Consider the following 15,697-nt stretch of genomic DNA (forward strand, 5'->3'; position numbering starts at 1 on the left):
TGGAGGGTCAGATAACCAAGGTTGTTGTACTTATTAGTTTGATAGTTCAGACAAATTGATGATTGAACTATGTTATTTAATTTTAATGATGGGCAATGAAATGGATTTTGTTTTGTATAACAGATTAGTGAATTACCGAGTGAACTTGGTTCACCTGGAAGTTCCCTGAATAGGGCACCTGGTGGTCTAGTAGTAGAATATACCACTTCTGGTGAAGGCCCTGCCATATGCACAAGGGTGTGATTTGAGGCTTTTGATCTAATGAAATGTTATCAAGGGTGTGGGTCAGTCTTTTACCCTTTAGTGTTCAGGACTGTAATAGCTTGACCTCAGACCCATTTGCCTTGATGGGAGTAGTATGGAGCTAGATGTTACTTTTTTTTTTTTTTTTTTTTTTTTTTTTTTTAACGTGCTGTCCAGATTTTGGCGCCTGGTGGTTTAGTGGGTAATTATTGTGTTCCAATTGGATTGAGCCAGTGAAGGTTTAAATCCAAGGAGTGGTTGGGGTGTATTGCTCACGTAATCCCACTCAGGGATGAATGAGACTGGTCACTCTCATCTTAAATGTCGGGACCAACTTGCCTAGCCCCGGGCTCCTACGCTTCTCATGGGGTGACATAGGATTGGATGATGGATGGATGGCCTGTGTCTTACATAGTTTATAGCACTGGCATGTACCACACTCAGTATTAAGTAGAATATATAGGTTTGCTGTTATACAATAATGATAGATGGATACATTGATTCATCTAAGTGTTGGTTGTTGTTGCTCTTGGGGACTCAGAAACCTTGAATATGATCACATTTATGTCTTACCTACATGTGAAATGATGATAGGAATATAAGGAACATTTAATAATAAGAAACACTAATCAATTCCAGGGGTATGGTAAGGATGCTGCTGAGATTGCCCGACATGCTATTGAGTTTGCCCGCAAGAACAGCTTTGATGTTGTCCTCATTGATACTGCTGGTCGTATGCAAGACAATGAGCCACTTATGAGGGCTTTAGCCAAGGTAAACATCCTAGTCTTGTTGGAAACATTATACTGTCTAGTCATTTGCTGAAAGGGACATATAACAAATGTAGTCCTAGCCCATTGTTCATGAGAAAGAATATGATGGCTTACTGTACCATACTGTGTTTTATTAGATAAAATTCATTAATATAAGTAGATGCCATATGTAGTGATGCAGAGCAAATGAGAGGGCAAAGGAAGGAGTATGTAGAGTTGTGAGTAAAAGATGGAAGAAGAGCATAAGACAGTATGGATCAGTTGGGTCAAGGATTGTGTGGGTAAAGTTGAAAGTTGGAATACAAATGTGGGCGATTGTGTGTGTGTGTATGCGTCAATGTAAGATTGTGCTAGCAGAGTGAGAGAAGAGTTCTGGACAAATGTGGAAGTGTGCATGGAAAAGTTTGGAAGGAATGAGAGAGTGTTTTTGATCGGTGATATGAATGGTAAAGTAGGGAATGTGAAGGTGGATGGAATAGTTGGTGAGTGGGGTGTGCCTGCTGAGATAGATGAGAATGGCAGTGCGTTAGTGGACATTTGTGTTGGGAGGGGGTTGGTGATAGCCAATACCCTCTTCAGGCATAAAATGATCCACAGGTATACATGACGAGTGATGAGAAGGGTGGGTGGTGAACCAAATGAAAGAAAGGCAATGGTTGATTATGTGTGTGTGGATGAAAGGATGCGAAGATGTGTAATGGATGCTAGAGCTTATAGAGGTTGGGGGAGTGGACTTTCTGACCACTACTTGGTGGTGGCCAGAATTAGGATACAAGTAAGATGGAGGAGTAGAAGAAGGGAAAGACGAGAGGAAGGAGTAGTTGCAAGGAGAGTGGAAAGGTTACAAGAGGATGAGAAAAAGGCAGAGTATAAGAGAAAAGTGGAGGAACGATTGGGCTAATATGATTTGGAGCAGATGGGGGACGTGGAAGGTGTGTGCAGGATATTTAAAGAAGAAATATGTGCAGCATGTGATGTGGTGTGTGGAAGGAAGAGAAGACGGAGGGGGGTGCAAGGAACAGCGTGGTGGACTGAAGAGGTGAGACAAGCTGTGGCACAAAAGAAGAAAGCATACAATGAATGGATGAGAAATAGGGGCGTGGAAGAAGTTGAGAGGCGGAAGAGAGAGTTATATGCAGAAAGAAAGAGAGAGGTGAAAAGATTAGTAAGAGAGAGTAAGAAGAGAGTGGATGAGGAATTTGGAAGGAATTTGAGTGTAAAGTGGAGGGACTGTAAGAAAATGTTCTGGAAAGAGGTGAAGAGAGTAAGACAGGGTGGAAGTGAGGTTAGCAGGGGAGTGAAAGATAAAAATGGTAGATTACTAGTGGAGAAGGGAGAAAAAGTGAGCAGATGGAGAGAACACTTTAAGGAATTGTTGAACATACAGGATGGAAGTAATGCGAGTATAAGTGGCTGGGGAATGGCTGAAAGAAGGAGGGAGATGAGAAGACAGGAAGAAATCAGTAGGATAGAAGTTGTGGAAGCAATGAAGAAAGTGAAATTGGGGGAAGCCCCAGGAATTGATGGAGTGTGTGGTGAAATGCTAAAGCATGGGGGAGAGATAGTAGTAGAATGGATGTGGGAGATGTGCAGATTGGCCTGGGAGGAAGGTAGAGTCCCGGAGGATTGGAAGTCAGGTATAATTATTCCCTTGTACAAAGGAAAAGGGGAAAAAGAAGTGTGTGGTAATCATAGGGGCATTTGTCTTCTTAGTATAATAGGAAAAGTGTATGGTAGGATACTTATTGACAGAGTTAGAGAAAGAACAGAGGAATTAGTTGGACAAGAACAGGGAGGCTTTTGGAAGGGAAGAGGTTGTGTGGATCAGATATTCATTCTTAGATCTTTAGTGGAAAAGTTTCTAGAGAAGGGAAAGAAGTTGTATGCGGCTTTCATGGATTTGGAGAAAGCGTATGACAGGGTGGATAGACAAGGATTGTGGAAAGTATTAAGAATATATGGAGTAGATGGAAAGTTGTTGAATGCTATGAAGAGTATGTATGATGGTGCTAAGGCTGCAGTGCGTGTGGATGGTGAACTAAGTGAATTTTTCTCTTTGGAGGTTGGGTTGAAACAGGGATGTGTCATGTCTCCATGGTTGTTCAATCTGTTCATGGATGGGGGTAATAAAAGAGGTACAAGGTAGGGTAGTGGATGTTGGAGTGGCCCTGGTGAGAGAGGATAGTGTTTGGAAACTCCCTGTACTGTTGTTTGCAGATGATACTGTGTTGTTGAGTGAAGACGAAGGGGAGCTGCAAGGCTTGGTGGATGAGTTTGGGAGAGTGTGTAAGAAAAGGAATCTAAAGGTGAATGTAGGGAAGAGTAAAGTGATGGTCTTTGAGAGAGGTGAAGTCAGTGAATGTACAGCGAGGTTGGATGGTGAGGAATTGGAAAATGTGAGTACGTTTAAGTACTTGGGTAGTGTGATGAGTAAGGATGGAGGTTTAGAGGGTGAAGTGCTTGAAAGGGTACAGCAGGGAAGAAAGGTTGCTGGTTCTTTGAAAGCAGTGATAAGAAACAGGGAAGTGAGCATGGAAGTGAAAAAGTTGCTACATGACAGTATTGTGATACCAACTCTAACGTATGGAAGTGAAGCTTGGACGTTGTTGGAAGGACACAAGTCAAGAGTGAGAGCAGTGGAAATGAGTTATTTGAGAGGAGCCTATGGAGTCACATGGAGAGACAGGCTGACGAATGAGGATATAAAGGAGTGTTGTGGTGTTGATGTGGATGTGATAGGAAGTGTTATGAGGAACACACTGAGGTGGTTTGGCCATGTGGAGAGGATGGAGGGTGAAAGACTGATGAAGAGAGTGTATGTGAGTGAGGTGGAGGGGGGAAGAGGGAGGGGGAGACCGAGGATGAGATGGAGGGATGGGGTGGAGAGGTACATGAGAGAGGGGGGTGTGAGTTGGGAGCAGGGCAGTGAAATGGCGGGGGACAGGACGACGTGGAGGCGATTTGTTTGTGGCCACCCCAAACGGGATTGAGGCATCTGGCAATAGATAGATAGATAGGGAAAAAAAAAAAGTAAAAAAAAAATTTTTTGTTTTTTTTTAATAGACAAAAATATTTCATTTGAAGGTTATTACAGGAATTTACAGCAGTATAAGAGTTCCTTAAGCCAATCTAGCATATGTGTAATAGAATTAGAACCATTTGAACTACTGATAAACTTAACTGTACTGCTTGAGCCTTGGGCTGAAGCAATATTATCAAATAATTACGATCATGAGAACAAGAACTAGGAAAGGAGTAAAGAAATTTCACTGTGGTTATAAGGTTTAAGGCAGTCAGTTGTCAAGCCTGAAGGTCAGACTTGTTAGAGGTTCTAGTCCTGGCTCCTGGCCCTGCTACCTCCTCTAACGTGGAATAGGAAACTTGGTTAATTTCTTGCAAATTTTGGAATAAATAAACACCTTGTCAACTCAGTTCAAACAGGTTATAGGGGAAATGTTTATTGTATTTTTACTCTTTCCAGGACTGTCAGAATGTTTGATTAATGTCCGACCCAAAAAATATGAACTTTTGGCATAGAAAATGGTATGAGAATAATCAAATATTCGTATTGGGAAATTGGGAAAAAAACAATAAGAAAAATGATAAAAAACACATTTTTTTTATGTTAAAAAAATGAACCCCCCCCAAAAAAAAAAAAAAAAAAAAATCCATTACTAGATGTATATGTTTGTTTTTCTCTCAAATGTTTGCCACGATTATATATGTGCAGGGCTTAACTTGTACAGCTGAGAAGTGCCTCTTGTAAACTGAATAAAATAATCTAGCATTAATCAGAATAAACTTAAAAGACGACTCCTGACTGAAGAAATAAATAGGGCAGGGCAGTACAGTACTGTAATAGAGCATACCAGTAGACTTCAGTTACCGGGTTCCCATCTTTTTTTCTAGGATTCACAGCTGATAATTTTCCCACAAGTTACTTACTGTATTCTACATTGCAATAATTACACTATCATCTTGTAAATCAATAGCTCATATAATTTTTAGTAATACTGTACAATTAGAGGTTGTTTGCTTATATAATTAAACAATACCACTAAAGGATTGGATGTTTACAATATTCATAGATGTTGGATAGCATGACTTGAGAGGTAAGCATATTGACTGGTACTCTGCTGTCAACTAATGACATATGTGGTAGACTGCTAAGAGCAGTTCAAGTATATGTTACCACTGCTGGCTGGAAAGCATCATTGAACTTTGATCATGATGGTACATGAGTTGCTGGAGGAGATAAGTTTACTAATGAAATTCAGGAAATTGCAAGGTGAAGTGTGACATCACATTACCATGACAACCTACTTGGTGGTTCAACACAAGCATCCGATAAAGGGCTTCTCCAGTGTTGTTTCTTGTTTTTTCTGGGAGGGAGGCAATGAATAATGAAAACCACTATAAATGTATTCATATATCAACCTTCATTTATTCTAGTGTTGTAATATGTGGTACAGTTAAGGCTAGATTCAAAGAAAGTCTACAAAAATGAGGGTGTCTTAACCCGCCCCGTCCCGTCGACGTATGGGTAAGTTGCAACGATTTGCATTTGCCAGTCCCGGCGACATACTGGTACGTCGTGCAATTGCAATGTGCATAATTTCGACAATTTTCAAAATTCGCGCTTGATTTACGGTACGTACCCTCGCATGACCTTCCCCTACCTGCCACCAGGCGGGGACACTCGGCGACCCCTCGCGACCCGCGCTAGCCCACCACTTGTCCACTCACCTGGTAGCCACGGTCCTGCTCAGACATGGCTAAGAGAGGTCTCTCAGACAGCAAAATTCAAGTCGCCCTGGACACCTTTACCGGCGACAGTGATTCCCCACTGGACGACAAGGATATGGACAAGGATTATGTGCAGCCAGAGGAGGAAGAAACCACCAGCAGTGACGAGGAAGTTCCGTCTCCCAGGAAGCGGCAGTACGTGACTTACCGTGCTGCTAGAGAGGGGCAGCAGGCAAAGAAGGCACGTGCAATATCCTATCCCTATCCCCAGCGTGATTTGGAACCAGAATTCGAGGATGAGGACGATGACGGAGCTGTGGGACGTGCTGCCACGTGGTATGGATGTGAGGTGATAACACATTGTGGCCCAGAGCGCACACCACGTCGTATGAGCAGGTATGGGCCTAGCATTTTGTTTGGGGAGTTAGGAAGTCAAGTGGAGGGAGTGGGGAGTGAAAGGGAAAGTCCAGGGAGGATTAGGGAAAGTGAGAGTGACGTGAGTGAGTCATTGCTCTCCCTACGTAGTGTGAGGCGGCGTAGTGGATCACGTGGGCCAGTGTGGGTGCGTTCCTTATCACGTGGGGTTGTGAGGGAGGGGGAAGGTGGGGAGGAACCTCTCCAAAGCACGTCTTATGCTCCCCAATATCCCCTAACACGTGGTCGAGCTAGGGTGCGTGAGAGAGCACGTGGTGTTGTCATGGAGGGGGAAGGTGGGGAGGAACCACTCCCCAGCATGTCTTATGCTCCCCAATATCCCCTAACACGTGGTCGAGCTAGGGTGCGTGAGAAAGCATGTGGTGTTGTCATGGAGGGGAGGAACCACTCCCCAGCACGTCTTCTGCTCCCCAATATTCCCCTATTTCATCCCCACAGCCCCCTAATGTTCCTCAAGGCCGTAAGGGTAAGGGAAAGGGAAAGGGTAAAGGCAGAGGGAAGAGGAGTGACAGTGGGGAAGCCCTCCGCACTCCTTCTCCCCCACCTCCCCAACCAGGATCTCCTCCCCACCCAGACGAAGGCAGTGATGGGGATGATGGGGACGAGGGATTTGTGTCGTGGGATTGGGAGGATGGGAGTGATTTTTCTCCCCTCATTCACCCCTTCACTGAGCAGGGGCGATCTGGCTGCATTGCTCCAGGAATTCACCGTAATTCCACCAGGTTGGATTTTTTCCAACTGTTTTTCAGTTAGGCATTTGTTGATCAGATTGTATACCAAACCAACCTGTTTGCAAGCGCCCAGCACCTAGAGAGTGAAAGATTGGGAACAAGGAGTAGGCATTCTATCATCTATGATTACCCTGTCTCCCTTCCAGAAATGTTCTTATTTTTTGCCCTGGTCCTTTTGATGGGTATTATAAGAAAGAATAGAATTCCTTCTTACTGGACTAGGGACCCTGTGATGTTTACCCCAATATTTGGTCAAGTGATGAGCCGTAATCGGTTTCAACAAATTCTAAGTCGCCTCCATTTCTATGATGCTCATGACCCTGCAAATGCAAACAACACTGATAAAATGAGGCGAATTAGGTTGGTCTTTGATCACCTCAGGCAAACCTTTCGTTCCTCATTCTATCCCTATAGAGACCTCGTCATAGACGAGAGTCTCGTGTTGTGGAGAGGCAATATTTCATTCAGACAGTATATACCCAGCAAAAGGCACTGTTTTGGGTTCAAGATCTTTGTTATGTGCGACTGTAGGACTGGATACGTGCAAGACATAGTCTTGTACACCAGTGCACAGGCAGACATAGTAGAAGATCGAAGTATTGGACTGTCGGGAGCAGTGGTAAAGACGGTGATAGAAGACTACCTTTATCGTGGTCACGTTCTCTACCTGGACAAATGGTACACTAGCCCTCTTCTCGCTCGTTATCTTCACACGCATGAAACGGGAGTCTGTGGAACCGTAAAGGTGAACCGGCGTCACATGGCCAAGGTAGGGCGGAAACTTGCAAGGAATGAGGTTGTCTTCTTCAAAGCCAACAACATCCTTGCAACAATGTGGAACCACAACAGAGAAGTAAGCCTCTTGTCCACGGTTCACCGCCCTTTGATGCACCGTACTGATTCCGTAGATTACCGTAGAGAGAACAGGCGTCGTGTTTGGAAACCTGAGTGTGTCATGGATTACAATATAAACATGCGCCTCGTGGACCAGTCAGACTTCATGATATCGACGGTAGAGTGTGCCAGGATCACGATGAAGTGGTATAAGAAACTGTTCTTTCACTTGCTAGATATCACTGCTCTGAATTGCCACCACCTTCATGCCATGACAACAGGAGTTCAGGAAACATTTGAAGGGTTTGTGAGGGAGCTCACAAGAGAAATCTTTGCAAAGTATGCTGTTGAAAGGCCCCAACATCGCACCCGCACTGCCCCTATTGCCCAAACTCCCCTGAGAATATCCGGCCACCATTTCCCCACTCCTATCCCTCCCCAGCCAAACAGACCTAGGCCCCAACGCAGGTGTCACGTGTGCAGTAATTCCCAGGTGAGACTCACGACACAGAGGAAGGACACCCGCTATGAGTGCGTGCAGTGTGACGTGGGTCTCTGTATTCACCCATGTTGCATCAACGTGTGTGAATATCACACGTTGATGCAACTTTAGTATGGTGTGAATGTGAAAGGACGCAGAAATTATGAGGTAAATGCGACAGACAGACGCTCAGTGAAATTATCAGTCATGTTGATCTCCAAATATTAGTATAAAGTGCATACGGGTAGAACATAAGTGCAAACATTGTATGTAAGTATATAAATCTGCCCTAAGTTGAAACTTACACAGCGAGGGTTTTATGATGCGATATTCTGTCGCTCAGTGCAATAAATACGGCCCGTAATTATATAATTATTATTATTGGAAATTTTTACGGGTATAATATAAGTTCAAATTATTGTAAGTGCTGATATATATTCTAAGTCAAATATTCATAGCGTGTGTATAGAGATGCGATTTCCTGACGCTCAGTTGAATGAATAAGGCACGTATTAGTGAAAATAAAAGTCAGCAAGTGGTAAAGTGTGTAATATATGTGAAGAATTAGTATATAAGTGTGTGAGTATTATGTTGATCGAAACATTCCTTGCGAGGGTATTTTCATGCAATATTCTCATGCTCACTTGAATAAATAATGGCAGTAAGTATGTACAGTGCATTATAGGGGTGTAAACGTGTGTAATGTCAGTGGGAAATTATAATTGGAGTGAATAAATAAAGTAGATGATGAAACACGAGTGTTTGAGATCGTGGTTGCTACGTGAACATGCGCTAGCATATCGCTAAATGCCCTCGTAATGAATGAAAATAATTGAAAACCTTTTCAGTGGTGGAGGAAAGGTTCTATGTAAAGGGGAGAATAATTGGAAAGTGATAAAACAATTTGGTACGTTGAAATACAAGTCATAGCGAGTGCGCTTACTAAGCTGATGTGCGCTATACTTATGCTGCATGTCATCATAATGAATGAAAACATCTGAAAACACTTACAAACAGTTGTAATTGGTAAAATGTCATTGAAACAGAAATATACAAGTAGAAAAAATGATAGGTTGACTCATACCAGACACTTAGCATATAGCATGTTATGACTCGGACCAAACTCGCTATGCTCGCGCGATGGTACAATGCTTATTTTTCATATATATGTGTCTGAAATCCATTATATTGTTACTGTTATTGTTTATTAGTTCAAATTCAATAAATATAGAGGTGTTGTGTGTTGTTTCTCCCATTATTCCTTACCATAGAAAACGTAAGCGCATATCCTGCCCATTACAGAACACCACACCTGCCGGGGGGAACCGCACCTGTACGGACCACTTCTAGACTGCGGGAACCACTTTCTTTGTGATTTTCCTTCGTTTCTCGACCTAAGTGGAAGTTTTAGCAAAAAAAAATTTTTTCCAAAAAGGCTCGGGACTGGGGGATGTCATAGGTGCGGAAAACCTCGGGGCGTGACGGGTTAAATGTGTCACTTTTGGCTTCAAACTTTATCTTAATGCAGGTATATAATTTTTTGTTATTTTATGGTAATATTTAATTTATCATTGCAGGCAGAAATAAAGTTTCTTTATGCAAGGTCTTTAAAATTATTCTTCCATTCCACAGTACAGAAGAAGTGTGTGAAATAAAAGAGGCAAAAACAGTTCCAGGGTGCAGAAAACATATGGAAAGGCAAATTTATGCTTGAGTGAATAAGATAATGAAATACCAGAAATACCAGCATGTTTTGGGTGCTGTGCAGACTCTTGGTAAAACTGTATGGAAGAGTTTTATACTTATTAAAGTAGAATGCAGTAGTACTGGTAGCATTGACTAAAGCAATCATTCATCATACTACTAGTCTACCACGTAACCCAACCAAACCAAATCAGCCTAGGTGACTAATCTAGACTGCTACTAGTGCTAACCTAACCAGATCAAATTTTGACCTGACTAACACAGACTGCCACTAGACCTGACTAACACAGACTGCCACTAGACCTGACTAACACAGACTGCCACTAGACCTAATTAACACAGACAACCACTAGACCTAACTAACACAGACTGCCACTAGACCTAACTAACACAGGCTGCCACTAGACCTAACTAACACATACTGCCACAAGACCTAACTAATACAAACTGCCACTAAACCTGGCTATCACAGACTGCCACTAGACCTAACCGACAGACTGTCACTAAACCTGACTAGCAGACTGCCACTAGACCTAACATGGACTGCCACTGAGCCTAACACAAACTGCCACTAGACCTAACTAAATCAAATTCTGACCTGACCTTACTTACTGTAGCTTTACCTGCAAACAAAACCTAGGGGAGCCCTTACCCACAGAACCTGAAGTTATAGTGAATGAACCTTAAATTGGATATTGGGCACACAGCGTATTATACAGTAGCGTGCCCCAGTATTGTACTGTGTCAAAAAATAAAATCAGATGAAAACAGTTGATAATTGGTACTACAGTATATGCTTAAGTGATAAGCATTATTGCTTAACTCAGGGTTTTCTCTTACATTTACATTGTTGTGAATTCTAGTGTGCTGTCTGTGTGCCACAGAAACCAAAATCATCTGATAATACAGTACTATATATTCACCGACTTAAGCTTTGCAAGGCACACAAAAAATGATGGCTGCATAAAGAAACTTTCTTTTACCAGCATTGATGAATTAAATGTTATCATTAAATAAAGGAAAGATATAAAGCGTATTAAGAAAAAGTTTGGAGCCAAAGCTGACACTTTCCAGTTTGCAGACTTTCTTTGATGCTAGCCTTAACTTTACCAAATATTACTCCACAAGAGTATGAGAAGGTTGATAGATGAATACATTTTATCGTGTTTTTTTGCACTTAAATATTGACTACTTTCCTCCCATAAAAAAGAAACAAAAGATGACATTGTAAAACCTTGTCGGATGTTTGTGTTGGATCAACACGGCGTTTGTCATGGTAACATGATGTCATCACTTCGGCGGTCTGTTAGGCAGTGGGGAATGGAGATAGAGGTACAGGCATACCTCGGTTTAATGACATAATTGTTCGGGTAAAACCCCATTGTTAGGTGGGGTATCGTTTATCGGGGTACTTTTAACCCGTTAACTGCGCATGGCGATTTTTTGGAGGTGTCCATGGTGCGCAGACATAGGGATAAAAATGAAATTTCCCAAAGGCCTGATTTTGTGAAAGGAATTGAGAGAACACATGCCAAAGTATATAGTAACGAAATATTAGACCAATATTATTATATTTACCTTTGTCAAGCCATGGATGAACATCAAAGTGTCTGATTCCCTATTGGAATATATGGTTTTCGGTTTCTTTTTCGGTTTCGGTTTCGGTTTTGAAGGTTCAAACATGCTTGCATGGGTCGGCCTTGGTCACCATGGCACTATATTTGAAATTCACCTGTGCAGCCAGGGCTGTATTGAGCAGTCGCACTCAGAACAGCCCAGGCTGTATAGAGCAGTTAACGGGTTAACTTGTAACACAGTGTGGAGCATTTACCAGCCTTGAGTTACCCCCAAACCAAGGCCAAAACCCACCCAAATGAGCCTCAAAACAAGTTTAAAGCCAATCTAAATGGCCTGACAGCTGTCAAGGAAGCAAACCTAAGCCTAACACCTGTAAACAACTCAATAAAACCAATAAATAAATTCTGAAAATCGTCAAATATGTCTGGAAAAAATCAAGCCTAGTAAATTGTACCCCAAAATAACAATGTTCTCCCCCCCTGTGGCTAAAACACATTAATCTAGGTCTAAAAACAGTTTATAAATCAGTGTAAATACACAATTTTATTCTAAAATATTATCAAAATCGGTAAAAAATAAAAATAAAAACCCAACGTTAAACTGGGGTTTGGCAATTATCAGGCAGGGTATGGTGGTATTTCTACCCCCATCGTTAAGTCAGGGTATCGTATCTAGGGATATCATATATCGAGGTATTACTGTACAAGAAAAAGATTCATTTAAAATAAGTACAGCGATGTGGTGGCACTGATGATGAGCCTACCATGTGTGTGGTGGTGCTGTGCACACTTGGTGGAGCAGCTGTGATGTCCACCTTGGAGCTAAGCCTCCTTACACAGTATATTCCCAGCATCCTACGTGACAAGTGGGGTTGGTGGAGGATTAGTGCCCCTCCCTGTAAAACACTTAACTCTAAGCCCTTGGCCACCCCATTTGGGATACATGGCATCTGGCAATGAATGAATGAATGAATGAACCTTTCTGTATGATGGATCCTGGTTTGACCCTGGCAAGGTGCTGGGACTCTGGATCCCTGCCTGATGTGTGTATAGGATAGTTCTGCATTAGCAATGGCTTAACCTCCACACGCCAGGGGTTTTCCGACATCACCCACTCCTCCCCATGGGGGATTTCTGTGGTTTTGGAAAAAAATACCCCTACTTCAAACCCTAATATCTGCCAAACTGTAATAGCCAGAGAAAGAAAATAATGATACATAAGACTTATCAACTCATCCTCTTTTAAATTAAAGTATCCCCAGGTCTCCAGGTGGTCCCATCGATGAGTAAGGATAGGTTGAAGATGACTGGTTTTCCATGTTTTGACGGGCTGTTTCCAAGCATGCACCACTGCCAGTGACGGACTCACTGGCTGGGGTTGGCAGCACTGACCAGAGTGGTGATTGTAACACTGCCCGGGCTTCCATCGAAGGAAATTGGAATTTTCCATTCAGTCTTTGACTTTTCCTTACTCACCATCATAAGGATGAGTCATCACCCTGTTCATGTGGCTCCGTATAGGGTTTTCAGCCCGTTTCATAGTGCCACAATGCCCTGTAGGTCTGTGGGAAAAGAATAGCTCTTTGATTTCTTGTACTCACTTCTTGCATCAAATATAATAATTTCCCTCTACTATGACACTTATAGTTGCACTTGACATCACGTTTGCAGGTAATTTCACTTTGAAAAGTAAATGTTGTAGCTGTTTCACACAGTATGGTTGAGTATGAGGTAATTCTATCTATCTATCTCTCTATCTATCTATTGCCAGACTCCTCAATCCCGTTTGGGGTGGCCACAAACAAATCGCCTCCAAGTCGCCCTGTCCCCCGCCATTTCACTGCCCTGCTCCCAACTCACACCCCCCTCTCTCATATACCTCTCCACCCCATCCCTCCATCTCATCCTCGGCCTCCCCCTCCCTCTTCCCCCCTCCACCTCACTCACATACACTCTCTTCGTCAGTCTTTCACCCTCCATCCTCTCCACATGGCCAAACCACCTCAGTGTGTTCCTCATAACGCTTCCTATCACATCCACACCACAATGCTCCTTTATATCCTCATTCGTCAGCCTGTCTCTGCACGTGACTCCACAGGCTCCTCTTAAATAACTCATTTCCACTGCTCTCACTCTTGACTTGTGTCCTTCCAACAATGTCCAAGCTTCACTTCCGTACGTTAGAGTTGGTATCACAATACTGTCATGTAGTAACTTTTTCACTTCCATGCTCACTTCCCTGTTTCTTATCACTGCTTTCAAGGAACCAGCAACCTTTCTTCCCTGCTGTACCCTTTCAAGCACTTCACCCTCCAAACCTCCATCCTTACTCATCACACTACCCAAATACTTAAACGTACTCACATTTTCCAATTCCTCACTTGTAGTAAAATTGACATATTTGTACTAATCAGTGGCATCATGAAAATATTACTAATGTTATACACAGCATACATTATTTGTACTTCACAATACAGTGCTTGTCAAATTTATCGAGCGCCTACCGTCAGACGCGCAATACTTATGGCCAAAAAAGAATCAACCATTTTGGGGGGTAAAAATTGAGCCACAAGTTTGCGGCACTAGCATGACGTCACGGTAGCCTGAGGCCTTCCGATGTGCTGGTTGGTTCCCGCCTCAGTTACCCATGGGCTGCCTGAGAGAGAGGAACTCCGCCGCGTCTCCCTCTCTTTTTGCGCCATATTTTACCAAGTGTCCCGCAGTGTTTTGGCTTTCACCACTTTGTGATGGCACTTACCCCTGAACTATCAAGTGAAATCATATCCCAGATCATTGCTCTAAAGGAGGCAGGCCACCAGACAAAGGAAATTAGTGAATTGGTTGCTGTGGCTCGATCCACAGTGCGTCAGTGGTGCGCGCAGTTTTGAGTGGAAAACAGTGGTGAAGTTCCCACAAAGAAACTGCAGTCTGGTAGGCCTAGGAAAACTTCCCCAAGGTCTGTTAATGTTTTAAAACGTGCATTGGAGTCTAATCCTCATGTGAGTGCAAGGAAAATAAGGGAGAGCAACCCAGAAGTGTTTGGTGAGGTGTCTGTGAGAACAGTGTCTCGTAGGGTCCATGAACTTGGTTACACAAGTCACAGGCCTGTGAAAAAGCCTCTTCTCTCTAGCAGCCAGCAACTTCGTAGGCTTGCCTTTGCTAACAGATACCTTAACTGGGGTGAGGAGCAATGGTTGTCAGTGTTGTGGTCTGATGAGGCAACGTTTAGTGTCACCTGTAACAGAAGAGCACGTGTGTACCCACGCAAAGGTAGTGACCCACTTGACCCACGGTATGTAGAAAGCACAGTTAAACATCCTGATTCACTCATGGTATGGGGTTGTTTCTCAGGGAAGGGTTTGGGGAAGCTTGTTGTACTTTCCAAGAACCTTAGAGTGAATCAGGATGTTTACCTGGAGCTTCTGTGTGATCATTTACCAGACTTCTTCGAGCTAACAGGTGCACGAGTGTTTCGGCAGGACGGTGCATCTGGTCACAAGGCCAAATCGGTCACCAATTGGCTTTGTGACTGCGAGGTATCATTCATGAAAGACTGGCCAGGAAATAGCCCAGACCTCAACCCGATTGAAAACCTCTGGTACCTCATAAAGAAGTCTCCAAGGGAAGGACGTGAGCTCTTTGCCTAAGCTGGAAGCCGCCATTCGTGACTCCTGGGACAAAATACCCCTCCAGCACCTCAGGAGCCTCGCCCTTTCACTTCCAAGATGTCTCAGGTCTGTGAAGAAGCTTAAAGACTACCCTACGAAGCACTAAAGGTAAATAAAATGCATTATTTATATGTTTTTTCAATGTTGATAGGTTTGTTTCTTAGGAGGGACGCAGGACACTCGATACTTCTGACGAGCACTGTATGCCTATGCTCACATGTTCAGCATTATTTTCAGAGCAACGAGGGAAAAAATTTAGTTATAGCTAACCAGGTAATTCTCTTTCTCTCCCGGTCACTTATGGTTTTCTTTCATGAAGCAGGTAGGGTTACTCAAGGTATTTCCAGTCATTGTTTCACCAGTAACCCTAAACTGTATCACTTATTGCAGTGACTTGTAAAACTTATTGTAAAACCCTTATATCATAACACTAGATACAACTTATAATATCTTACACATCACTTATGTATAAAAAATAACACACATGCGTACCTGTTTACTATTT

The 15,697-nt window shown here is 42.9% G+C and overlaps 1 protein-coding gene across 2 annotated transcripts in view; it reads left to right on the top strand.

Moving 5' to 3' along the window:
• SrpRalpha (signal recognition particle receptor alpha) overlaps window positions 1-15,697 on the top strand; it is a 409,651-nt gene that overhangs the window by 351,002 nt on the left and 42,952 nt on the right. For both annotated transcript variants that reach the window (XM_080283804.1, XM_080283805.1), the window contains one exon: window positions 883-1,017. In XM_080283804.1, the coding sequence (XP_080139930.1) occupies window positions 883-1,017 (135 nt within the window). The remainder of the gene's footprint in view (window positions 1-882; window positions 1,018-15,697) is intronic.

Source organism: Coenobita brevimanus, chromosome 98 (genome assembly GCF_032717465.1).
Source record: "Coenobita brevimanus isolate Jiangsu-jjx chromosome 98, ASM3271746v2, whole genome shotgun sequence".
Classification (NCBI taxonomy): domain Eukaryota; kingdom Metazoa; phylum Arthropoda; class Malacostraca; order Decapoda; family Coenobitidae; genus Coenobita; species Coenobita brevimanus.